This window comes from Haemaphysalis longicornis, unplaced genomic scaffold (genome assembly GCF_048455015.1).
Source record: "Haemaphysalis longicornis isolate Haplotype H1 unplaced genomic scaffold, Haemaphysalis longicornis Haplotype H1 scaffold_7, whole genome shotgun sequence".
Lineage (NCBI taxonomy): Eukaryota > Metazoa > Arthropoda > Arachnida > Ixodida > Ixodidae > Haemaphysalis > Haemaphysalis longicornis.
This window is the reverse complement of record NW_027526422.1, coordinates 90,780,802-90,807,642: the sequence shown is the minus strand read 5'-3', so window position 1 is coordinate 90,807,642 and position 26,841 is coordinate 90,780,802. Positions and strand designations below refer to the sequence as shown.

Genomic DNA, 26,841 nt, shown 5'->3' with positions numbered 1-26,841 from the left:
AGAATATCCATGTCGTGTTATGGCCGTGTTGCATTCAATACGAACGGTTAAGCGTTTGTTTACACTTGTTTCGTTTGTCGTAAAATGTCCAAGCACTCCGGCACTACGCTGGCAGATCAGCCGGCGAGTCGACGCTGAGCAGACGACTCATCTCTTAGCCGGAAGTGCGTGAAAAAGCCGCCCAATAGCAGGATGTCTAGCTCATGACGAACATCTGGGAATCGATGATGTAGACATGTGAAGATGGCGGCGTCCAAAAACACGAAGGAAAGGGTGAGAAAAAAGCGACAAACTTTGCAACAAAAGTGTGAGCTTTCCGCTGCGCGTAAAAGAGTAATACTTGGCCCAGATGACCTTGACGACCCAATCTAACGATTGCGCTACTTCATTTAGTGTGCTCAAAATGCCTTTCAGGGCCCCTTTAACACTTGGCGAGAATTTTATTCCTGCTTGCGATTCCGCAACATTTCTGGTTATGCGTCTTGATGCTCACCTTAAGCTCCATCTTCATATCAACTACCTCCAAAAAAATAACTGCGTTTGGAATCCGCATTTCTTTTCGCCTGTCGCACTGTTATCATTCCAGTTCTTCTTTTTACAGAGTCACATTAACTATGACATCGCGTCTCTTGAGGAAGCACCACCAACGTACTTGCAACCAGTACTACGTATTCAAAAACCAGCGATACGTATCATTACCGCAACCCATTTTAGTAGTACTGATGTTTCTTAAGTGCGAAACCAGTTAGGCATCTTATCCATTGATCCTTTATTTAAGTACAACTCGCAATTACGTTATTTCAGCTTGTGAACAATCACACTTTCTTTTTTGTTCATAGACGTTCATTCTGTACGCAATATCAGCCCCACAAGGTCTGCATCCCGTTATAATTTTTTACTTCCAATCATTCATATAAATTACGGGAAAAAAGCACCCATTTCATCGCTATTCAACTCTGGAACAGCCTGCCTGTTACTCTGAAATCATCAATGTCGTTACCTGTATTTAAAACTGCACTAAAGGTATTTCTCTGAGGGCGCCGTTAGACGTTTTTTCTCGTTTTCCTCACCTGTGTATTTGCTGATACTTTGTACCTTGGTGTTAAATAAAAAAATACACAGTAAAATTTTTTTGTTGGAAGAATAAAATGTCTTGTAGTAGTTGTTGATGTGTTAGTAGGTATTGTTAATTCACGTGATAGACTTGTCCAATGGGATTATTCAAATTGCTAATTGTATAAGTGTTACTATTATTTTCGTAAGTATTTGAGAGTAACAATTCTGTTTTCGCTGCAATGACATTCTACCTTCGCAATAAACCACCAATGGTCCCGTTTCAGGCTTCTGGCAATGCGACCCTCGTCTGTATGTCTGCGCGTATGTAAAAATTTCTTTGAACTGAATAAAGTTTTGAAATCCGAAAAACCTCTACAGATTGAAAAAAAGACAAGTGCACGAAGTACAGGAAACTGTGCATCCAAAGGCAAGTTAGATTGCAAAACAGCAAAAAAATATCATTTTATTATTAAAACGCTTAATACCGCAACTAAGGTCACACTATTAACATGGCATATATAGCCGCTACAAAATCGGGGATAAACACCAAGTCAGAAATATTATTTTATTGCATATACTAAACCAATTCAGCAACTTTCTCGGTATAACTTTCAGGATTTATATTGATGGGAACATCCTTTTGTAGGGTGTTTAGTCACTAATGGTTAAATGAACGATAGATGGGTGGAGTACGACATCACGCGGAAATTCAGACTTTACTTTGTATAGTATACGCGTGAGTATTACGGTTGGGCGGGCCGTGAAATCCTTGAGGCAATGAAAGTTTTGGGATTTTGCAAAAGCTTATGAGAAAATATTAGCCGGGATATTTTGCGCCTTGTTTGTAGAACTTGCAAAACGAGATTTGTTTGTTACTCTAATGCTTCAGTTCTAGGAGTATTCACCTAATATAGAGCGGGAGACCTTCTCTTAGAACAATGCTAGCTGTTGGGTCAAGTATTATCCATAACGATTAAATAATATGCGAGCATAATAAACTTCCCATGTTATCCGGAAAATAAACACGGGGACTTTGGTATCTTTATTAACATGAAGTAAAGGACGCCGAGTAAAACCAAGTTGGTATCTGCTAAGATGACATCGATATGCATTTTCCAGCAAAGGTTGTAACTTAGTGTAACCCATGAATGCTTGAAGGTATTAACAGGCTCCACAGTCAGGATATTGGTGTTTGATGATGATGATGAGCAGCGGTTTTTTTTTACCTTTAGGCTTTGAGATATAAAGAGGGAGAGGTCGGTGGGGGAAGGAATGAGCCTTTGGTGCGATCAGTTCGGGTCAGCTGAACATACGATGGAACTCGCTGTGGGCATGTAGCTGCCGTAAAGGGCGCAGGTATACATTACAGAACATTAGCTAGACCACAATGGATAGCATAAGCGCACACCAGGTGTACAAATTTAGGATCGTGGTAAGATTCGTAAGGACTCATCTTCGACGCACGCGCTCCCAGTGTGCGCCAGTACGTTCATCCGCGGCGTCCTTCGTTGTAATTTGGGTCCAGCAACCGCTTCCTTGTTATTCCATTGCCGTCGCACAGCGGACTTCCTCCTTCCACGTGGCCGCCATTAATGAAAAATACAGGATTCTGCACAAAATAAAGCGAAAACAGTAAGAGAACAGAAAAGGGAAGGAGAGCACAGAAACGTCTCGATGCCTGAAATATTGAGTTGACAAAGCCACCGGTGGGCGTGACATTTCACACTGGGCATCTACTGGAGCCACGTGTCTCCCAAGCAATTACGCGACTCGTAAGCAAAGTTTTTTTTTCCTCCAGAGACAATCGGAGTTATTTTGTTTTGCTTGAAGCGTGCGAGGCAAGTCCCGGCAGGAAGTAATTTAAGCCTCCCGCTTTGCGCATTTTGCGTTTGCGTTTTAGTCGTGCAAAATGTGACCTACAGGATGGTGCTTAGTGTGGTGCCAGATCTCAGGACCAATGGCCGCGCCAGAAAAGTGAGTGCGTTTGAGTTCGCTTAACCTTAATGCGCAGCATAGTTCCCACAACGATTGATTGGTTCTTATATCTACTTTCAACTCTCCTACATTTGAGAAGCAAAAAAATCTATACGAAAACTTTTTACAACATCAATGGCTAAAGGTTAGTTAAAACATTATGAATTCAGGAATACCGTGACAGTGCCGATTATTCAATTAAAAATGAAGGCGAATGATCGCATATTCGCAAAAACAAGAAAAAGTTTACATTGTTATCTACTAATGGTGTCATTGCTTACGTAACGCATACCTCCCACCATCAGGCTACAGAAATAACAGTGTAAAATGTAGGCTGAAGGCCTAGAATTTGCCCGTGACAATAAATGAAAAATAGCAACGCATGCAGACACAGAATTGAAAGACGCATTTTGAATATTAGCTGAAACGGTAAAATTATCATATTTAAGCTGCAAACGATATATTGTTATTTCCTCGGGAAAGTTCACGAGTGCTTCCTTACACTTCAGCACCAACAAACTGGACAACAGGATCTCATTTGCGTGGATGCATTATTCGTTAGCCGTAGGTTATGTACCAATGCGCTTTTAGTGCAACGAGATGAAGTGTGAAGTAAATATTTGTTGAATAAGTGGTATTGCTTACACGTTGCTGACGCGATCCAGTACCTTAGTCGTCTAAGTGAGCCGAATCAAAGCATTTTTAAATATTCAAAGAATGGTAGGCTAGTAACCATAATTAGGAACGGTAGTTATTTGAACGACTGCTTTTGTACCCCTCTAAGGCGTTCCACGCCGGTTTCATGCGTCCCGCCCCATGCATTACGCAATAACATAAATCACTATTAACCAATTCAAAATGTATAACAATAAGGCGAGAGGGATACCTTTAATGGTTAGAGAAGCAAGCAAGGCAGCCAGCTTGGTGCGTTAGTGTCTATCTGCATGTTAGCCGAGCAAATCACAAATAGTTCTTCTTGGAAAAATAATTCTATAATATTTTTCCCTGAACCCTCATACAGCTTTCAGAAACAGTTGGACAAATTTTGAAGATTTTTTTTTGCTAATGCTTCCCACATAGCTAGGTCGCGCAAGTTTTTCGAGCCGAAGCAAAAACACATTCCAAGTATCGTATACGCGGCCAAAAACCGTTACATTTGCACACTCTGTTTTCATTCGCATAGCGACAGATTGGAACGATCTCCTGCAGGAAAATGGTGCAGATTAGGGATACAGTACAGTTCAGGCAATCGCTGTTAAAAATTCCAGCCGATTGACTTCGCTTAGTTTGCGTGCATTTCTTTCTCCCCGATTGCATGTTTTCGATCATCTGCATGTCTTTAAAAATTGCTTTGATCCTTCTTATGGCATCTTCAACTTCTTTTAAGTGCGAATGCACTTCTTAAGCGACCCTGAACCTGCGTCCACCGGCGATGTCCGCATAGCATACCCACGTGGGGGATTGGCCAGGAATCTCCTCGTCTTCCTTGGCAACGGGGGGAGATGGGCGCGCGCTGCCTGGCCGCTGACATGGCACATACCCACGTGGGGGATTGGCCAGGAATCGGGCGTGAGAAGGGCTAATGCACCCGCTTAAAGGAGTACTGACACGAAATTTCAAAGCTGAGATCCGCTCTAGCAATCAAGTACAACGACAACACAAATAGGTGTCTGTGAATAAATGCATCTTTCTTTCTTTGTAGTTGTGTGTGTGTGTGTGATCTCTCTTTCGCGAACATTACCGAACCGCGCAAATTCAACTCGTGCATTCGCACTTTCACATTCTTCCCCTCGGGGAAATGCGGGGAATTTTTTAATTGCTTCCGCTCTTTATTTTTCCCCTTGTGACCCGCCGCCCTACTTTTTTAAATCAACTGCTTGTCAAGTTCGTTGATGTCTCGCGTGATTTTTCACCTGTGAATTTTTTATTCTGTGTGTATGCCACAAACTTTTTTACCACTCCTTCCGCCTTTTTAGTTTCTCCACTTGTGAGCCGCCCTCCCCTGCAGTTTTCCAAATGTTTTGTTTGTCAAATTCTTTGTTAATATCTCGCGTGGTTTTTTTTTTTTTTTTGCGTGGTTGAAAATGCAACGCTTACTCCAGCATGGAGAGTTGCTCTCACTGAAGGGAAAGTGCAGGAAAATTCGTAGAAGTGCCACGCAAAGCCACTTCAGCTTACACAATTTCTCCACTCTCTCCGAACTACGCAATTTTCGAATGCTCTGAAAAACCAGCAGCAGTCCGGACGGTGGGCTGCATCGTCCTGTGCGTGTTGTCGTGGTCACGGGCTCAAGCGGCTTCTTGGGCAAGCACGTGATACGGAGCCTGCAGGAGGGAGAGCATGCCACGCTGGAAGAGATACGCCTCTTCGACTCCCTCCCCTACGAGAAAAAGCTCGGTAACTATACCTGCCGCCCATCCCTCTGGCCAACGTATAGTTGCTGGAGCACGACGCGAAATAAAGCAGCGCTAAAGACAAGTATAGTAACTAATCTATGGTAAGGTGAATGTGGATGGTCAGCATGAGAAACTACGGCAATGATTGAGAATTTTTAGGGCGCATCCCTTCGCCGCCCGTCTCTGGGCTGAGCCGCGTTGTCGGCGTAACCAAGTGAATGATGCCAAGAACGAGTAGTGAAAGAAAGTAAAGAAGGAGAGTGTCGTGAAGACCGAATAGTGAAAGAAAGGAAAGGAGGAGGACAGTGTCGCGAAACTGTGAGGGGAGGGCGGTTCGCTGTGGCGGTGCGAGCGCTCTCCGAAAGAGTGCGATGGGGGAGGGGAGGGGCAGTATGTTGTGCCTGGCGAAAACGTAAAGCGGACGTAGGCGTGACGATGGTGCGCGTTCCCTGCGTAATACACGGGTCGCGGCCCCGTCCTGAGACGCACTTCGCGCCGCCGACGCACAGGCTCTTCATCGCTGGCGTCGAGAGAACCCACGAGTGAGTGCTGCCTCAGAAAACTGCTGCTGCGCCCAAATATCGCATTAGGGAGTATCGTAATCGCCAGCGCATTTTTTTTTTCTTTCAGATTTCTGGATCTGAGATTTGTTCGCGTTTGCTTTGGCGGAAAAAAACCGTACATTTCAATTTCAAGCGTTTTGATCCCTGGTGGCAGAAAAACGAAGTTTTATTGCGTCCCCACAGCCGCAGTTCTTGACTTAAAAAAAGAAAGTATTTACACAGCCGTATGTTTGATGGACACCGAAACGTGACGCAGTAGTTGCTGCCTCACGTCGTAATTTCTGGGCGCATGGTGGGAAGAAAAACGTAAAAAAAAATCTCGTTGGAAATGAAAACCCCGGGAATGGCGTGACTTCTTATCGTCGAGGAAACTACGCACGACGTGCTAATCACAAACTCTGCCGTTCCTTTTTTAGTTCTGAGCTGTTTCAACTTAAAGGAGGAAAAGACACGTAAATAATTTTTAGCGAAGTTCCACCTTGCCAATTTCCTTGAACGTGCGATGTATCATGAAGAGAAATGCGTACACGAAGTGTACCCAGCAAAATGTCGGAGACGAAGAGACGTACGGATGAGTTCTAAGGTTTCGCGCTATAGTTTTACATAGAAATAGGAACGGTCGAAACAAAAACGCGCAACATAGCGCCACTTTGTTTTTTAAATAACAAAAACTTTATTTACAGAGATATATACAGATCACATCAGATGATTGCAGGGTATTCGTCGCACAAAACAGCAGCTTAACGTATGCAGAAAAATACGCACTTACGGCCTTTGCGCTAGCATGGCGTCAGCATGTTCTGCCGGCAAGTGTAAGCTAGTGGCATCGTAATGCTAGAACAGCCGCAGAGTTCGGGTGGTAGTTCCGCTAGCACGAACGTTGTCGAATGGATGACGGTGCCTTTTGTGCACCGCTTGAAGAGAATGGGATGGGAACAGAGAGAGTAGAAGGGGGTTCGGGGCAAGCAGAGGTGAGCAGGAGTGTTTCCCGCTTCTAGCCATCAAATTGAGTCCCATCTCCTCCGCTCCTTTACCTTAAATTCTGAAAGGACACGCGAACCCTGCGCCAGTGCATAATGCAGCTCGGAGTCTAAGGAAGGCCCGTCCAGGGCGGTCACTGCCCACGGCGCCTTCTGAACAAAATGCCTCCACGCCGGCCGAGGGTGTTCAGCGCATTCAACAGCATCCACCATTGACCTCCAAAGCAAGTGGAGTCCCATGACGTGGATGCAATCTCGGAGGTGTGGGAATTCCGTGTCTGCAACCAAGAACGTTAAGTTGGTCCAGGTGAGCTGCCATTGTGTGCCAAAGGAGCATTGCAGCTCGTCCCAGAAATGCGATGCCGTATTGCACTTTAAGAATACATGCTCGCCCGACTCCCGCCTACCGCACAGCGGACAGTTGGCCCCTCCAGGGAGGAAGAAGCCCCGCTCTTCCTACCTTGCCTTAGCTATGAGTATCCCTGTGCGCAGACGGAAGAAGAAATCTTTCGAACTTGTTGGGACGGCGAGCTTCCGCACACGCCGTAGGACGTCACTTTTTAGGCGGGCAAAATGTGAGGAGCGGTAGAAGGGGGGTGGGAGGTTCTGTTCCACCCAATCCCCGTAGAGCTTCCTCGGCTTCACTGCGCACAAATACTTCCAGGGGAAGAGTTCCTGCAAGAGGGCCAGTGCCGCCGCCACTTCCCTGGAAAAGCCTGTTGCACGGGAGCCATATGTAAGCTCTGCTGTTGTTACGACCCAAGGGGCCAGGTGTAGGGCGCCTACACTTTGGAGAACCGCCTGGAGGAAACCATCACTGCGATCTCGGAAGTACATAAATCTCTGTACAGTCAGTTTAAGTTGCATGATAACTAGCCCAAGACCCCCGGCTCAGGCACTCCAGAAAATGTTAGTCGCATCGACTCATACTTGGATCTCCAGACGAAAACTGCAAACAACCGGTGTAGCTTGGCCACTGAGCCTGCATCAACAGTCGAGACCCGGGCCGCGTACAAGATGGCCGGATATGCCATGGCGTTGCAAACATGTGCCCTAGAAAAGGGGGCAATATGTCGCGCTCTCCAAGGCTCCAAGTTCCTTCCAGCGCTGCCAATTTCGTCTGCCACGAGGGGTCGATGGCTGTGCCGGTTTCTAGGTTTACCCCAAGGTAGAGGGTGATCCCCCCCCCCCCTCCATCGAACTCCGTAGAGCTGTTATGGTTTGGAGAGACATTCGCCTAGCCATGCTACCTCTGACTTCAAAAGGTTGAGGTGAGCCCCGGAGAATCGACCTTATGCTTCGGCCAGTGCAACAACCCCCCCCACCTGCTCTCTCGATGAGCACACAAAGGCGAAATCGTCAGCATAGGCCAGGACCTTTAGTTCTTCGTCTCCGAGAACCAAGCCTCGGATCAACTGGGACGCTATTGCCATCCTGCAGAGAGGTTCTATATACAGTGCGAATAGAATAGGGGACATGGGAAAGTCCTGCCTGACCGACCTTCGTATGTTGATTGGCGGCCCCACTTCCCTATTCATGATGATGCTGGTAGTTATTTCTGTGTATCAGATCTTTATCCAATCTCCCATTGCATTACCTAACCTACATTGACTAAGGAGCATGGACAGAAAGGGAACCCGCCGCGGTGACTCAGTGGCTAAGGCGTTGTGCTGCTGAGCACGAGGTCGCGGGTTCGATTCCCGGCTGTGGCGGCCGCTTTTCTGATGGAGGCGAAAAGCAAAAACGCCCGTGTGTACGATATTTCTGCGCACGTTAAAGATCCCCAGGTGGTCAAAATAAATCCGGAGCCCTCTCACTACGGCGCGCCTCATCGCCTGCGTTGTGTCGGCCCGTTAAACCCTAAAATCAATCAAATCAATGAACAGAAAGGTGTGGTTTACCTGGTCGAAGGCCTTCTTGAGGTCGAGTTGTAGGACAGCTAAGGGGTAAGTGCCTGACTCTGCCACCTCACAGACCGTTCGCATGCGATGCAAATTGGTGTTAATGGAGCGGCCCCTAAATCCGCATGTCTGATGTGGGCCCACCACACTTCTGAGGGCCATCTCGAGTCGTCGGGCCAGGATACGGGCTGGGATTTTATAGTCTGTCGACAGTAATCTGATGGCCCTGAAATCTTCCGCATTCGGTACAATGTCTTGGACCGATTTTTTGGGTATGAGGATCAAATTACTGTTCCGCATTGAAGGTCGCAGCACTTTTGTGTTTTGGATATTATCGAAGACAGATACCAGAACAGGGCTGATCTCTTCACGGAATACCTGGTAGGATTCAGAAACAATCCCGTCAGGCCCCGCTGACTTGAGGAAGGATTCCTGAGGGATTAAAGTATTGGACATCTGCTCTACTCAACGCCCCAAGAAAAAAATTATCAGTGGCTTAGCTAGGCTATGTCAGGATATACGTAGCTTTAATTAAGGTTCAGCTGGTTGTTCTTAGCTTTTCTGGTTGTCCAGGATTAGCTTGATTATCATGCTTACTGCTGCTTCAATGACACACACATGGTATACGCTTTATGTGACACATGTATATGTGTCAAGCGGCTCCGGCGCAGCGTCACCAATCGCCCCAGAGCTAAGCTGGTTCCACAGGCGCACGCCGGTGTTGCTGCGACGCACGAGCCATCGGTTCCACACCCTGCCACCCTTCGCATATTCATCAAGTGGGCCGGGCCGCCACGTGCCGCGCTTGCGCAATCACAGCTCTCCAGGAGCCATGCAGCGAAACTGCTCAACCTCGGCCAGTGTAGCTCACGCTACAAAAAGACACCAAAGTAGCACCTCACGAGGGAGACAGAAAATTGGTGACGTCAAGTTACCTGGCTTTAAGAAGTATAAGAAACGCCATCGCTTTTTCCTGTTGACTGCACCCGCGACTCACCTGGGCCGAGCTCAATAATGCTTATGTCATTAGCGATTCCGATTGTTTATCTTAATTAATACACTACCTATAAAGAAATGATAACTGAATCTCTCTCGACGCAAATGTTAATCAGGAGCTTGAAGAAGTTCTAGAAACCATTACACGATGGCATCCATAAAGCTTGTGCAATCAGAATTGACACGAAAACGAAGCAATGGGATTTATAAAACAAAGTGCATTGAGTACTCCTAAAAAAAAGGTTTAATCTACGACATAAAGCATAAACGTTGAAGCAAAATATTCGAAACAGACCACAAACAATGTTACGTGACAAAATTTAGACGTTAATAGCAGTGAAAGACCCTGAGTGCACATGCGCAATGGTCATCGGCAGCATTACATAGATGAGCTGGCTCTAGTTGATAAAATTCCGTAAGCGTTTGCGATATTGAGTATATAAAGCGATCAGCGTGCATCTTAATGGACATTTGCAGATATAATTACAGGTATAATTGCACAAAAACTATTTGCAGGTGACCCGTTTACCTTATTCCTTAAAAAGGGTGCTTCTATAAATGTTTTTAGAGTTGTACGCTATAGAGATGAACGGAGTTATTTAGCTCCAAGCTAAACAAGCACTGTATATCAGAAGCTTTACATGGAAGCATTGAGCGATATCTTCATGCTCCGCGTTTGTCATAGGTTTATTGCTGTAGTATTGACAGCGTTTCCAGCCTGACTGCAGGCGAGAGGAAAATGGGGTAAGGAAAGAGGGAGATATACGCCTAAAGAATTACCTGTGCCGAAAACCTTATTTCTTTGCGTTAATATTGCTCAAGCTTGCCAATTTATTTTTACACAAAATTCACATGAGTTGTCATTCCATCAAATGCAATTTTGCAAGTTCTTTGTTTTTACCAACGATGTTTTTATACCCTCTCTTTTCACTCCTCTTCAATCCTTTTACTCTGTCCAGATTGGGGGTTTATAAAACAACTCCAGATTTTAAGCAATACCCTACGGTTACGGTCGGTCTCTTAAAAAGTGGTTGCAATTGGTTATGTTCCGCTAGAATAAATTGAAACTGTTCCCAGTTCAACCCTTTTTTTGTCTTGCGGTCTACGCAGATTACCACCCCATCAAGCCAAAACGCATGCAAGCTATCCTTGGCAGCGTTTGCGACGCGGATGCCCTGCGTCGCGCTCTGCACGGTGCCGATGCGGTCATTCACTGCGCTTCGATTGTGGACACTGGGCTTTTCGCCAACGCTACGGTTATGGAACGGGTCAACGTTCACGGTGAGCAGACGTAATAAGGACAGTGCTTTCGTTCCCATTCCTGATTCAACTTGCACTAATTTCGAGAACGCAATTCAAAAGCACTCAGGTCACTCAGTGCGCATACTGGCAGCAAGGTGAGTATAACTGACGCAAGCCAAAGTTGAGTACAACCAGAGTACAACTAAAACTAACCCACGCCCTAAAACAAATGAGCATGCTTTTGAGGGTTTTTTTGTAGTTGTTATTGTCCTTCAATCGACATATAGGGTAGTGTAAAGTTCAAAGTTTCTAGACGTCATGATATTGTATTAAATGAAAACTTCAGTGTCCGTTTCAGACTCTGCAAGCATCGTATCGCAGATCTCTTCCTGTCCATTTTAAATGAAACACAACCACTCGTACTTTCTTGGGACTTACACTGAACTGACAGTGAACCAAATCTGAGCCGAACAGCACTCACTGGTGAAAGACGAAGTTGCACATTATATTCTTAAAACCTCGCCATCACGGTGCCATTCTTTGGCTTTGATGATGACGTGGAGGAGTTATCGGCGTAGCACATTCTAAAAAAAAAATTTAAATCTGCCGAATTACAGCAGCTGGGAAAAGCGGCCAAGATATCCGGTTGTAGTACACATTAGCGCTCCTTCATGTCCCTTCTTTAGTGCTAGTACCCGCTCTGTTTTTGAATAGTCATGCGTACCCAAATATCCAGACGTCAAGACGTCAAGATATCGCATTTTGGTGATCGACCGCAAAGCTTGCCCTCCGAGCAAAGTTTTCACGGCTTTGCGCACGGCGTCGTCTTAATTCCGCCTTTCTTGTCCCAACCCAGGCACCAAGAATGTCGTGGAGTCCTGCGTGGCTGAAAACGTGCCGTACATTGTGTACTCGGGCAGCGTCACAGCGATGCAGAGTAAAACCTCGGCTGCAGCTGCTGGCGTGGAGCTTCCCACCGGCAGCCTCTGCTCCTTCTACGGGGAGTCCAAGGCCCGTGCCGAGATGATCGTGCAAGAGTCCAACGAGCGCCCGTTGACGAATGGTTTGTGCGTCGGTTTCGTTAGGTTTAACCCTGGATAACAGTAGGCGCCATTTGCGCAAGCTGCGCGTCGGCCCAGCTCCTATTGCGTAGCCTGCTGTTCTTGTAGTTGTAGTCGTAGTGGCTCCTGCTGTAGTAGTAGTAATAGTAGTCGTAGTAGTAGTTGTGCACACTAAACTTTTTTTACACCCTTTTTAGCCGAAAAGTGTGTAACATGTTTGCCCAATGGCGCACACCTTTAAAAGGTGCTTCGTCTAAAAAAGGGTGTAAGGATGAAAGAAGGGTGTTCCTGTGAAAAAATAAAAGACGGGTGTAAGGTTGCTTAACACCCTAAAAATGGGTGTGGGCAGCGTAGCTACGCGTGACAGTGTGGATCGGCTTAGCGCGCAGCATTACATACAGAGACATACCACACGCACAAGTCACACTTGTTCCACGAATGAATTGAGCAAGAAAATCAACGGGATGCACGGGGAGGCGAGTACTGGTGCCCCCCAAAATTAAAAGGAGCCCGAGTTGGAGGTTTTGATGGTATTTCTCCGCCATGTGCCCAGCCAGCAACTCTAAGTAACTTTTCAAGGAACTCATTCTAAGATAAAATCGGGCTCACGTATTATATTAATGCTGGCGGCCGCATAAAATGGAAATTATTGCTTTTTCACGAAGCCGAGCTCCATTCAATTTTGGGGCACCTGTACATACGTACTTATAAATACATCTGCTCTTCTTGCTTTTATACGCAGAAAAGGGAAGTCATGTGATAGAGTCGGTGGGCTTCTCGCGAAAATCAGATATTTTAGCGCTAATTTTGGAATTATGCACTTTAATCTGAGCATATACAAGTCAGCATAAGCATTTGCAAAACGTTATTAATTTTGAGGTGGTTAATGTGTTCAGTAAGTCATGGAATTTTATTAACTACCAAACAAATATTCCACTCCATTTCAACACCCTCCGAAAAGGGAGAGAGAGAGAGAGAGAGAGAGAAGGCTCTTTATTGAAAAAGCAGAGAGTTTTGCCGGCGTTTGTGATCACCTACATGCTTCTCTGCTAGGGGTCGGGGATGTAGGGAGAACAGGCCCTAGAGAGAGGTGGGCAGAAAAGAAGAAAAAAAAAAGAGAGCGAAAGAAAAAACGAAGAAGCAAAAAAAAAAAAAAACACTGGCGTGGTTTGGCGGGCTTGGCGGACTATTTTTCAGATTGTGTTACAGAATTTACAATTTTGAAATGTGGCCAATGTCCTCCAAATATGAAAACAAACTTTTTAGGGCCTGACGCTGCTTCGATGGGCTAGTCCATGGTCCTAAGATGGTCTTCAAAGTTACCGGCCCTTGATCTAGGCGTTCAATATCTTCAAAAAAACGGGATCTTGGTGCCAAGTAGGCCACACATTCTAATAAGATATGTTCGACGGTTTCTATGGAAGAACAGTTATCACAGTAAGGGTTGGTCGTCAGTCCGAGGCGAAAGAGGTAACTGTTGGTGTAGGCCGAGTTCAGTCGTAGGCGATGATATAATGTCTCCAGCCTACGAGGGAGCTCTCTAGGAAGTTTTGATGTCAAATCAGGGTCAATCGCGTGCAAAAATACTTCATTATTGGGTTCGTTGCTGCGCCATAGCCGGTTTCTTTCACTTACTGCAAAGCGATGGGCCATGGTGGAAGCGTCTGTTTTTGTAAAGTACACTTTGCGGTATTTGCGGTGGTTAAGGCCCATACGGGTCGCTTCATCGGCTTTTTGGTTTCCAATAATACCACTGTGGCCAGGTATCCATCGCCATTTTATAGTGTGTCCAGCAATGCAAGCGAGGTGGTGAAGGTAGGAGATATCGGCGGCTGCGGTATGGTGAGGGGAAGACCTGCTCCTCCTTGACAGAATTTGCAGAGCTGCCTTGGAGTCTGTAAATATACTCCACTGACGCGGCTGGTGGCGTAAGACGTAAACAATCGCTTCTTTAAGGGCATATAGCTCAGCCGCTGTAGATGATGTTGGTCGCTCCAGCCGAAATGAAAACATTTCACCCGTAAGTGGCACGTACATTCCAGATGAAGAGCTTTGCGGGGATGACGATCCATCCGTAAATATGTGGGTTCTAGCCGAATGCATTTTATACATGTATTCTAGCAGAATATGTAGTATTTCAGTATGGGACATTGTCTTCTTGGGGCCAATTCCAGGGATGCGACATTGAATCTGTAAAGGAGTAACGTTCCAAGGAGGGAAATTTCGAGGCATTATTTGTTTCGGCTGGTTTGGAATTAACAGGGGTATTCTGCCAATTGCTTTGGCGAATCCAGAGCTCGAGCAGCTTGAGGATACGCGACTTAAAAAGTGATTGCTTGAGTGAAGCCGATGCCTCATATGCACGAGTTCAGAGATTTCTGGGAATTCTAATAGATCGCAACTTGACCTGGTCACCCGAGGTTAAACGGTTACGGGCCCGCATTTCTTCGGCCACTCAGGTTTTGAAATGTCTTGCGGGTTTGCGCTGGGGCAGCGATTGTCATTCCATGGTCATGCTGCACAACGGTTATGGGGATGGTGCGCTTAGGTACAGCCTCCCAGTCCTACAACGTATATCAGACACAAGTAAGAAGAGTCTTGAGGCAGCAAGGAACAATAATTTACGCATATGTCTTGGGCTTCCGAAGGGATCTTCGAGCGTCGGAACCCTTGCGGAGGCACGTTGCTTGCCTTTTGACGTGATTAGAAAACAGGAGACTCTCCGAAAAGGGTGTTCTATATTTACACACCCATTTTCCCACAAGAGTGTAAAGCTACAAATTAGGGTGTTGTAAACTAATCAAATGGGTGTGAAAGACCGCCAACTAAGAAAAGGACGATGCTATATGTACTACGTAGTGAAGTCCCACCGGAAATTGCTATACGCACTACCTATACAGCGCCATCTATGAGGCGCTGTCAGAAATGCACATGAGCTTGCTTGGTTGCGGGCTGACGCGACCTTCGTACGAACGGCAGCGAACATGGTTTCGGTCACTGCAGTTTGCGCTGTACTCATGGGCGTGAAATAGGTTATGGCTGCCCACAGGGCCGTTTATGACGCGTTTGAGCTTTTAATCGAGGCAGGAACAGAAATTACGCGGGCAGCCAGTGCATAACATACAGTGTTGATCAACATATGGTATGTTGTATCGGGCCGCCCGCGTCATTTATTTTAATTTTATTTTTGAGTTTTGTGTAAGCAAGTATGTATCTATAGTAGCCCCAAGCTGTCCATTCCTGGGTATCGCCAATTCTCTAAACAATATCCCACCGCAGCTTTATTCGCCTTAATAAGATTTCTCAGGCGCCAGATTGCTCAGATCTCGCATGGTCTCCCATGGCTGCAGGAAATACAGCGTCTCGGTTTCGATTCCCGGCAGCTAAGGCTGCGTTGAATTTACGATGAAGGCGAAAAATTACTGTGCGCACCCGATGTTTCGATCAACGCTAAAGATCCCTCAGTGAGATGTCTACTACGCTGCCCCATGCCTCTTAATCGCGATGTGGTTTCGGCGGCGCACAAAACACCAGTTTTAATTGACTACGCAGCATTCTACTAAAGCATGTCCTACAGGAATTCTTGAGTACAAACGGGAGAACGCGCACCTGTGCTTTTAGCTCGTATGTGTTTGTACACCTTGCCTCGAGCTGTTAAAGTTGGCTTTTCCAAATGGCGGTTAAGCTGTGCAAGAAAGTCACCTGGGCTAAACGTGATTGTAAGAAACGCTTCTGATGTAAAGCAGCTCTTCCATAGTGTTTCATAAACGTTTAACACACATTCATTTGCAGTGTGATCCTTTAAACGTTTCACACCCCTTCTACAACTCAGCTTTCTTTTGGTAAATTAAGGCGCTTTCAACATGCTGACACAGGAAAAGGAAACAGGAAGATGTATAGAACTTTTATGCTGCAATCTTTCATGTGCATAATGTCACATGCTAGCAGTGCCATTTGTCCAACATGGTTTACTTTGTGCATTGAAACAGTTTCTTACCAAGCTCCAAAGACTCGCCTAAGCAATTTCACATTGCAAATGGTAAAAAAAAATATATCTGTAAATTATGTGGAAGCAATGCCCATCTCTTCATTATTGTCATTTCTAGTTTATCAGAGCTGTTGCAACCAAGCATCATGTTACATTTATAAACTATAAAATACAGGAAAGAGACCATTTCTAAGCAAAAGGAAATATATATTGATCAGCATCTGCATTGCTGGGATTGTATGTTTTTCAACTGGCAGGGCAACTGCTATTACTTCTATGCCACATAAGATGCCCATGATTTTGCTCAAGTATGTGGACTCTTAGGTGGTTACATGCTCATAAAATATTTCCGGGCCATCTTCATTCATACACTGCAACTCGACCATGCTCATGGTGAGCATGCAGGGTGCACGTGTGACGCTTAGCATGATAAACGTCAAGCGACGTCTGCTCAGTTGTACTGCGAATATGTCGACTCCGGAATGCTTAGATAACTGAATCAATCATAAAAAAGAATCAACTGAAAACAGTCTGAAAGAAAAGGAGCACCCCCCACCCTAAAAGAAAAGAAGACAAGAAGAAACCGGTTAACTATTTTACATTGTTTTCAGGTTATCCAAAAATAAGTCTGCATGCAAAAGGTCCATGGAAGGCGGTTGTTTCTTACACTTTCAAGAAGACATTAACACTGCTATTGTTTTACAATATAAAGTAAATTTTTATTACACCACATTCTCAGGTTCAATTGAAGTTGTCCTTCCTGTGTGACCTGTAAAACCAAAGGCGCAATATAATTAGCAAGACGGCTATGTTGCTTGTATACACGATAGAAAAAAGAACAAAAATAGACATTCCAAAACCCAGGAACTCTGTTTTGTTCTTTTTTTGTGTGTTATTTTTGTCCTACTGGCACAATTTCAAATCTTGAAACCAACTTTCGTGAAAAACCTATTGAGCACGATTTTCCGTACCAACCATTATTATATGAAATGGCTGCGCAATACTTTTTAGATGCGACGCATCTCTTGCTTTGAGGCATGTCCCTCCTGCGTTGTCGTTGTCGCGCCGTCCGTCCGCATCCCTCCTCCGTTCTTCTTTCCGACAGTTGTGCTCAACAGCTGTGCGCAACACTCTCCCTCCGTCTCATTATCATAAACAACAGCTGCGTGCGCGCGCTTCGCTCGCTTCGCTCCGCTCCCGTCGCGCGGCGACGCGCGGTGTGCGCAAGTGCGCGCATGCGCGACTCTCCTCCTTTGTCTCCTCTCCTTCAAGCGCTGTGAATATAAAGCGGGTATCGCGCTGCGGCGGTTAGCCCATCTTCCCGCGTATGAGAACACTCGCATGTGATGGAAATGCATCATACGCGTTCACAACACGTTTCACCCGATTTAGAGAATCAACCCAACGGAAACACCAATTGAACCCCCCGATGCGTCGCATCACACCAGGGTTCCCTCGCGGTAAGATGGGCGTAATTTTTGCCTGAATGTGAATGTGGATTACCAATTTATTATTATTTTCAAGCAGCCAGTTTTTATGGCCAGTGACAGAAAATTGGGGCAGATGCCTTTGGTGCAGGGCTGCATGCGGCCACACCATGTGAAGTCGTGTCCAATTTCTTTGCAAATTACCTGTTAGCCCGACAGGAGCCACGCCGCATGCAGAAGCTGTCGTAGTCTTTGACACAGCCTTATAACTTGACGTGAACCTTTTTTCCTCCTCAGTTAGAACTGATTTCATTTTTTTTTTTGCAGTATAGTTTTGTTTACAGCATGAACTACATTTTTCTAGGAAAAAGGAATTGCCACCCATAGAAAACCACTTCTGATTCAAAAGAGAACTGCACGAGATTAGAACCATACTACACAATGGGAACATATACATGTTGCCCCCCCCCCCCCCCCAAAGCTACCCCAGCACTTGCACCCTCTTCCATGCCCTCTCCTTCTTCTTTCGCGAAACAATGGATTTGCCCCCCTCAAGATGAAATCCTGCCGACGCCCATGCTTATACATACGGAACCAGTAAAGTGTGCCGCTGGCCGAATTGGCTCTCAACGCATAAATACAAAGCTGCTTCAAAGAGAAACGATAAGAAAAAGGGCAGGGGTGCCTTCCTGGTCTGTTCCACAACTTTCTCTACAACCTGGAACGATGTTTTGGCCCTGAGAAAGATTCAGTAGACTAATTATACGGCATTTGGAAGCGGATCCAAGCATCATCACTGACTCCCCCCCCCCCCCCCCCACATCTCGTATTATTACTAATAGCTTCACACTTGTTGATCAAACGAGTGCTTGTCCTTATGCGTTACCACACTTGTAACAATGCATGCAACGACATTTCACAAAGCGAGGGGAAACGCGCTGAAGGCATCCAATACGCGTTCGCACCGTTCAGTTGCACGGGCCGGTTGTTTAAAGGGACTCCGAAAAACTTTGTGAAGGTGGCAATCAAATGCATTCAGGTGGTAGAACACATAACGGGGGATTTTTGAGCCAAGTGTGAGCTCCATACGTTGTACGGATAATTTGTAAACAATTTTTGAAGATCGCCTTTTTCAGCCGATGAGCGCAACGCCGCAGCGAGCAGACCGCGGCTGACGCAACGGCGATCGCGGCTGAGGCAACGGCGAAGGCGTCCCCTGATTCACCCTATCGCCGGCGAGGTCGGCCGCCGGCGGCGTCACTGTTATTGGCTTCCGGCTGCTTTCCCTCCTCCCTGCGCGATCCCGAGGCAAAGGCGGCAAAGGCGGGTCCGCAGCGATTGACGCGTGCCTAGGCGCAGGAATGTAGCTAGCTAGCGCAGAACGGAAGTCGAGCGTCGCGATGTCCCATGGCTATACGCCTCGAGCGCGGCCTGTAGGGGCGCCACTGAAATCCCCCTAGCGGCCCGTTTCGAAAGCAGCCGCGGGAGTTCGCGTCCCGCTCCCCAGTGTCGCCGCGGCTTTTGCGGCACGTTCACGACCGAGATTTGCCGTTTGCGGGCGTTTGAAATCCATGTTTATGTGGAGAAGTCATTCTGTTCGCAAATGAGGTGTGTTTACGAGAGTGTAAATGTATCTGACGCGATCTAAGTGTGGTATATTCCGTCTGTATAAGCGCCAGGTGTGTGTCACAGGTCAGCGTCGCGCAACCGGCGTATGATGGATACGATTGTAGTTACACTGACCTGAATTTGCTAACAGTTTCTCCGTAACCACCGGTTCCTCAGATGTTCATTCTACGGCTATACACTACGATTTAAATCGGTTTTGTGCGCTTACATAATCAGCGGAGCACTCATACCTGACAGCACGCCAGTTACGTTTGCCGATATACCTCAGATATTGATCACCACCATTTACAAGCCGGTGTGTGTTAATTTCGGGAATATTCAACAAAAGCACGATGGACCATGCATAATTATACTCGGGGATCAGCACACGACAGAGTCGTCTTGTCGTGAGGTGAGCGCCCGCAAACATTCATCTGCTACATATATCCTCTGCGAGCAGCGCGGAGACGGGCTTTGAATATAATCCACGTCCGCGACTAAATGCTTATTCGAAATATCGTCATATGGCACAGGGAGCGTGCAGAATGAAGCAGAAACTGAAATCAGAGGACCTTATCACATACCACACTCTTTTAACGACACCTTTCATTGCTTGTTGAACAGCCTACCCTGTATACTTCCAAAAATGAGTCCGCCGTACGATCAGCTCTTCGTCGCAGTATAAAAACAAGGAAAGTGAACGCGAGATTTGTGTGTGTGATTGCTAAAACGTAGTTGCTTGATTCCGCTCCGCATTTGTACACAGCGTCCCCCTCCCCTCCCCCCCACCGATGTCTCACAATAGCAGTGCATTTCGTAGTTGGTCTAGTGAACCCTACCTGGCTTAAGTTTCGACGAACGTCTTTAGCATGTCAGAATCTGTACTGTGTTTTTTTTTTCATTTCTCTTAGAGCTATTACGTTTCTTAATTCCGCACTTGCACAGCATTTATTTTTCCGTGCTTTCATTATCTTGCCTTGGTTCTTGCTATATGGCGTGTGTGACCACATTTTTAACGACGCACAGGCTTGGAATATACTTAACCTTTTTCGCATGGTTTATATTCTTATAAAAGGCATCAGTTATTGTCCGGGATTGGGTAATCACATCCCCGAAACATATTTTTCTGCGACGTATATATTCGAAACGAAGCCGCATTCGTTGTCCACGCTGCAAAATGAAGCCAACCGCTCATTTTGCAAGTATCAGGTCTAAACGAGGCGGCAGTGGAATTCATTTGTGCCTGATGTTTTGGAGGTGACAGGGGTGATATGTTGCTACCGTCGCTGACGCCCGGAAGAGCGGCGACGAAGCGCGCAGAACCGCGTCCGCGGGTAGCTCTTGCAGGCGATCCCGTACTCTACGAAGACGCAGTTGCTTTTTAAAAGACCTAAACGTACTCTTTGTCTAAAGACGTCACCATAACAAGTTTTTTTTAGGGCGCAGAAAGGCGAAAAGAAGCGAAACAGAACTAAAACACTGCACGAGCCCCTATCAGCCACGCAGCGCAAATCCCGTCAACGCCGCGGAGAAACAGCGGCAGGCGGCGCAGCGATCGCGAAGCTCGAGGCGTATACCCAGTGTTTCCAGCTGCTTTGAAGGAAGCCGAGAGGGAGGAGGAGTCGATCGGCAAGTGGGGAGAGGTGCATTTAATTGCTTCTGGCGCAGCTAATACTGAATGTAGATCAATAATTCCAACGGCATTGCATCGCTATATTGGTGCTACGTGACAATACAGACGTTTTGTAACTTTTACAGAAGGCTTTTCTGGGTCCCTTTAACAAGGATCCGCGCGACACACATGCATGCTCGCGCACCGGCTGGAAAGGCTGGTGACGGAAATGTAAGCTCACCGGTCGACGCGGGTCTCCTACTTCAACATCAGTAAGGCAAGCGTTACGGGACAAACCAACGAGGCCAGACATACCTACCTTCAGATTGGGCAAGCCGTCTTTGAACCACTGCGGTGCGCTGACGGCACGATCGGGAAGTTGCCACGCCAGCTTGACGGCCCTGGCGCGAATCGTGTGCATCAGCCCGGCCCACAATTCAAGATTTGCGCTTTATTACCGTGATTTGTCGCAACGAGATTGGCGGGATCAATCCATCCATGGATCGGCCAAAAGCGACGAAAAGCAGCCATGTCGACCGGCCGAACGCTTCAGACCACGTACGTGAAAACTTTAAAAAAAGTGTTTCTAACAGCGCCCATAGATGGCGCTATATGGGTAGTGCGTATAGCGATTTCCGATGGGACTTCACTACGTAGTACATATAGCATCGTCCCTAGGAAAAAGGGTGTAAGAGACCAACTTTGGAGGTATTCTGGACAAGTTTACACGGGTGAATTGAACATTTTCTTCACGCGAGGGATGTTTTGTACCTCACGTTGTTTAAAAAATATGAATTGGCATAATGAATTACCAGCGGAGCTGTTTAAGTTTGAGCTAGGTTCGGAGGCGTTAGGGAAAAAAGTACAAAACGAAAAATTCGTCGCTTGCAAAGGGTGCCCCACCGCAGATATGGTATTATGCCAGTGAAGCCGGCTTTCCAGCCTGCACGAGTATGAGCACAAGGGGCGCATGCGTAGGCGCACCCCTTACTATTTCATTTTAAAGGTGCTAATGTTTTGTGGATAAAGAACGCAAAAAAAATGGCGCCGCTTACACTAGTGATGCAAGGCTGGAGAAACAGCTGAGCTGTGAGTCAACATAGCTTGCCCTTTGTTTCAGGCCTTTGTGTCTTTGCCTTTGTGTACAAGATTTCGCCCCACGTTAAACATTCCCAGGTGGTCAAAATTAATCCGGAGCCCTCCACTACGGCGAACCTCATCGCCTGCTTTGCGTCGGCGCGTTGAACCCTACTATCAATCAATCAATCAATCAATCAATCAATCAATCAATCAATCAATCAATCAATCAATCAATCAATCAATCAATCAACCAATCAATCAATCAATCAATCAATCAATCGAGCTACGAATAAGGATGTCGAAATCCAAAAAAAAGGTGTAATGGTCTCCTAACACCCTTTTACCACTCATAATGCACCCTTTTTAGCCAAAAAGGGTGTAAAAAAGTTTAGTGTGCTGTTGTTGTTGTTCTTGTATGATTTGTAAGGAATAGGAGGGCCCGAGGCCTGTTGCTGTGTCAGGGGAAATAGCGAATAGAATTAGGTGCATCGCATTGCGGAAGTTTCACACGCAAAGTTGTGTAGGGCGAGCACAATTTTCTTCTGTTTACGCTTTATCCGAATACAATTCTCGTACGGGGTATTCGGGCGATATTTGTCACGGGTATCCCTCGAAACCGTCATGCAAAATCGAAAACTCCACATGCCATCTTTGCTGCGGCAAACCTGTAAAAAGACTTCAGTAATTCGATTGAATGGTTTCAACTTATTTTTTTCCATTATGTCGTATTTCCAAGCATTGTACACCACGCATCAACCTTTGCGCAAGCATCAGCGCTTGCATTCCACCCTACCTCAAAAGCTAAGCAATCCTGGCACGGACAACACGACCCCGTAAATCAGTCGGCTAGATTGGCAGGGGGGAGGCTAGATTTCTGGAGGCTAGTTTGGCAGGGGGGGAAGCAGGGGGGTGGGGTCGGTTCACACAAAAAAATATACAGGCGAAATAGAAAAAAAATTACACCATGTTCCCGTAGGGGAACCCTGAGTAGTATGCCAAGCAGCCATGGGGTCGACTGAAGTTCCCGTTAGTTTTGAGTTCGTCGTTTCCGTTAACGTTCAGCTTGGCGTTCCTGCGTTGTATCAGTAGCTTCACATGCTCCCGTTCGGGTTTGTAGCGCAGTGGGATGAGCGCCACGTACCTCCCGTTGCGGCCAGAGAGTCGTGGGATCGACACCGGGTGCCGCCTAACTATTCCTTTTTATAGTGGACTGCGTCATCCCAAACGCTGACGGGGCTGAAGAGACGCGCATGCGCAGTAGAGTGCGGACGGCGGACAGGGACAACGAGGAGGGAGGGACACAGCCCCGAGCATGAGATGCTTAGCATCTAAAATATTTCACTATCTCGTTTTTTTTTTTTCAGGACTGGGTCGCCTGCGCACGTTGGTGATTCGGTTGCTGCCCCTGTACGGTGAGCTGGACGAAGTGTTCATCACAAAGGCACTGCGCATATCTAAGATGACCTACAACACCGTTTTCCGCCTCGATCGCGACATACAGGTACGGGCTGCAGCGTGGTAGGGGTGGTGACATGCATTTTTATTTACAGATGAGAGAAAGACAGCGTGTTACGTTCTGGCGAATTTGGATGTCCAGGGGAAAGGGAATAGGTTATGGGAGCAGGCAAAAAATAAAGAAATTGCTCTAATTGAGTGGGAACTTGAAAAGGTGCATAGCGCGTCGGGACCGTTTCTCCGTCCCAATGGTGGTGGCGAATATTAGATACTATCACTTTTACCCGGCTTCTCTCATGCATTTTGATAAGAAAAGCACACTCGAGGCATAGATACAGTACCTAAAATATATGCTCAACAAATAAAAAAGAACAGTGAAAGCCGGATTACGTCGTAACACCAAACGCCACAGTTGTGAAGTTAGTGCAGAGCGTTATTCACGGTATCTTGACTATTGCACCTTTGTTCAGCATGCTTCATTTAATTGATTGTAGGGATTAACGCGCTGACGCAACGCAGGCGATGAGGCCCGCCGTAGTCGAGGGCTCCGAATCAATTTTGACCGGCTGGGCATCTTTAATGTGCGCCGAAATTTCGAACACAAGGTCGTTCTTGCTTTTCGCCTCCATCAGAAAAGCGGCCACTGCGGCGGGGTATCGAACCCGCGCCTTTATGCTCAGCAGCTCAACGTCATAACCACTGAGCCACCGCGGCGGGTTTTTTGTACAACATGTCCTTTTATAATTTTGGGGTATGAAGTATCGAGCTGACAATGTGAGTAGCTGTTTTCAGTCGTCCCAGTTATTATTGATGTCGAAAAGCTCCTCAATAAACTTTTCATGCAATTTTATGCGCAACCGTTTGACACAATAACTCATTTCCAGCACTCTACTGCCGCGATAAAAAATGGTGGTGATGTATAAAGATGCCTTTAACAATTTTCAAGGTTTCTACTTGTGAGATTTCAAAACGTTCTGTCTCACTGAACCTCTGCTTCAATGAATGTATACACTCAGCAAATCAACCTATGCATATTTCTAGCAGAAGTTTCGGGAATGAGAAGCTCGCGTTCCCAGCACGCTTTTGAGTTTTTGTTTTATTTCTGTGACACGTTCTGGGGAACACTTCGCAGCCGGTGGAAATTTCTGCGCCGCAGAATTTCTGTGCTGCGTTTCTGGGGTGACGGCTTTTTCGGTCATTAAGCCACTTAATCGCCACTATCGCATTTTCTGTGGTGATTTGAGCTTTCTAGCGCCTGACGGACACTTCAGAGCCTTCGTGCTCGAAATCCTGAGATAAGGAATAAGTTGGAAAATCGACACCGTTATCGCAATTATTTTTAAAAGAAGCTTCGTTTAGAGAGGTGCCGTTGAATGGCGGAAGTGTAATCATTTAGCAATTATAATGCAGGGCACGTACGCCGGTAACGCCGCCGCCGTGCTGGTTCGAGGCCTGGACGCCCTCTCCGACTACACGTGCCGCGTCTCCGGGCTGTGCCTCGTTGCTACAGACGATACGCCAAGGGATGCGGTTGAGCCCTTACTGCGCGCTGTCGTGGAGCGCCGTGCTCTTCGGATGTTCCCGCACGCTGTGCCTACGTTAGCCCTGGTCGTGCTCTCTTGCATCTACTGGGGCATTGTGCTGCTCCTGAGCCCGCTGTTCAAACTGCCCGTGGCAGCCATTCCCACTCCCGTGGAGTTGCTGTACGTCAGGCGGTGTCCCGTGCACGACGGAAGCGAGGCGGCACGCAGACTCGCGTGGAAGCCGAAGTACGGCGCAAAGCAAGCCATCGCAACGTGCCTGGAATACTACACGGACGTCAAGCTATGAACGCGTCCCGATAATCATCTGAGCCAGCACACGCGTTCGTCTGGGAGACTTCTCAGGCGAGGTTGAAAGGAAGGCTAGAAAGCATTTATTCAGTGCGACACTTATAAGATCATCGAAGCCCTCGCGTTGACGATTTCCGAGCGCACGTGGTGGCATTACCTTGTAAAGGGTAACTCCTCGCTGCTTCTAACTTCATAACGGCCCAAATATGTTTTGCGCGCTTGTCACCTCGGAAATTATAAGACTCCCGGTAACATTGTCGTTACTGCTGTGCTTTTGTCTTTTTTGATCAACCGCTTGCGTCTGTTCTGGACTGAACTGAAGAAAGTTTCGCTTTTAGCGGAATATGTTGCCGCGGAATTTTTGCGCCTTGGCCGACTGATCATTTTGAAGCTATCCGTTTAATGAGGCCCTTGTGTGCACTGAAGGAGAGTCTCCAGTGAGCGAGGTTTTTCGTGGCATAAAAAAGTCCATTGCCTGCGCGTCGCATTCTTGGGACAACAGCTTCAGTTTTAACAGCGCTGCCCAGTTTCCAGCTTTCATTGGACACAAGTCCCTTGAACACTACGTCGCGAATAACCTACTCCAGGCTATGTGTGTGATTTAAAGCCGGTTGTGGATTCAAAGTGGTGTCCGCTGTGACAAAGAAGAACACTTTACAGTTCCTCTCCGGCATTATTCATTACGCAACGTCCGGAGCTTCAACTGCGTTTGTCGTTCGCTGTCCCATCTTAAACGTTCTCTGTGCAGTGTCTCGGCTGCAACGAAGGAGGAGGTTATCGAGTTTTCGCGGATGAATTGCACTCAAGTTTCAGCCAATTCTTTTTTGGATTTCGCTTATACTCAGAAACTTTTTGTGCATCAAACCTCAATGACCTTGTTGCCCTCTGGATAATTTACAGCGCTAGTCAATGTAGTCTTCCCGGCGGCCGTTGGGGCGGCGGTGAGATGAAAAACGTTTTTTTAGGAACTTGCGACATTTTAAAAGGTACAGTTGGAGCTAGGCCTGGAAGATAGGTGGAGCTTTTAATTTGCTGTTATATTTCTCATATTATTGCGGTAGTTACTCTCCAGCCAGATCCCAGAGTATTTGACAAAGTACTGTCTTTCTTGAGCCGCCACTCATTCTGCGATGCTTGTGCATGTATATGTTGAAATAAAAAAATAAAAAAACCTGGCCTCGGTCTCTTTTATTTATTTATTCATACTGTAACGGCCCCTAGTGGGGCGGTTACAGGGTGGGGCAGCTGAAAATAGCAAGAGAAATGGCGCTAACAAAGCCTCTTAGCCCTGTACAGAGAAGCATTGCCATATGCAAAACGAAGTCCCAAATTTGGGCACCGATACAATTTGTACAGAGTGTCCAAGCTATAACGATAAATGCAGACAAGTAACAAGTGTTCCACAACAATGTGCGCAGAAAATACTTTGTGCAATGTCTGTTAACGCAAAGCGGCAAACAAGCGGCAAGTGTTCGGCAAGGGAATGCGCAGAAACTACTTCATGAAATATGTGTTACAGCGCGTTAGTAACACAGGTAAAAAAAAGAAAATGCAATAATGGTGCACTTTGAGGTGATGGAGGACTTTGAGGCCTCATCACCGGTCACCGTATTTGTCGCAGTTCCGTTAACATTAGTTAATCGTGTGATATGTTTTTTCTCGCGACATAC

The 26,841-nt window shown here is 46.6% G+C and overlaps 1 protein-coding gene across 6 annotated transcripts; it reads left to right on the top strand.

The window, feature by feature from the left end:
- The first annotated feature begins 2,875 nt into the window (after nt 1–2,875).
- Nucleotides 2,876–26,328, top strand: LOC144146072 (3 beta-hydroxysteroid dehydrogenase type 7-like). Of its 6 annotated transcripts, none has more exons than XM_077678003.1 (6): nt 2,876–3,030; nt 5,264–5,427; nt 10,977–11,147; nt 11,965–12,171; nt 23,249–23,385; nt 24,750–26,328. In XM_077678003.1, exons 1-6 carry the CDS (start codon nt 3,014–3,016, stop codon nt 25,167–25,169), a joined length of 1,116 nt encoding a protein of 371 aa, XP_077534129.1. In that variant the 5' UTR covers nt 2,876–3,013; the 3' UTR covers nt 25,170–26,328. The 6 variants fall into 6 exon arrangements, with proteins under 6 accessions (XP_077534129.1, XP_077534131.1, XP_077534133.1 ...); XM_077678004.1 differs by having other exon boundaries at nt 2,961–3,030; nt 5,267–5,427; XM_077678006.1 differs by lacking the exon at nt 5,264–5,427 and adding an exon at nt 7,099–7,276 and having other exon boundaries at nt 2,975–3,030.
- Nucleotides 26,329–26,841: the final 513 nt, after the last annotated feature.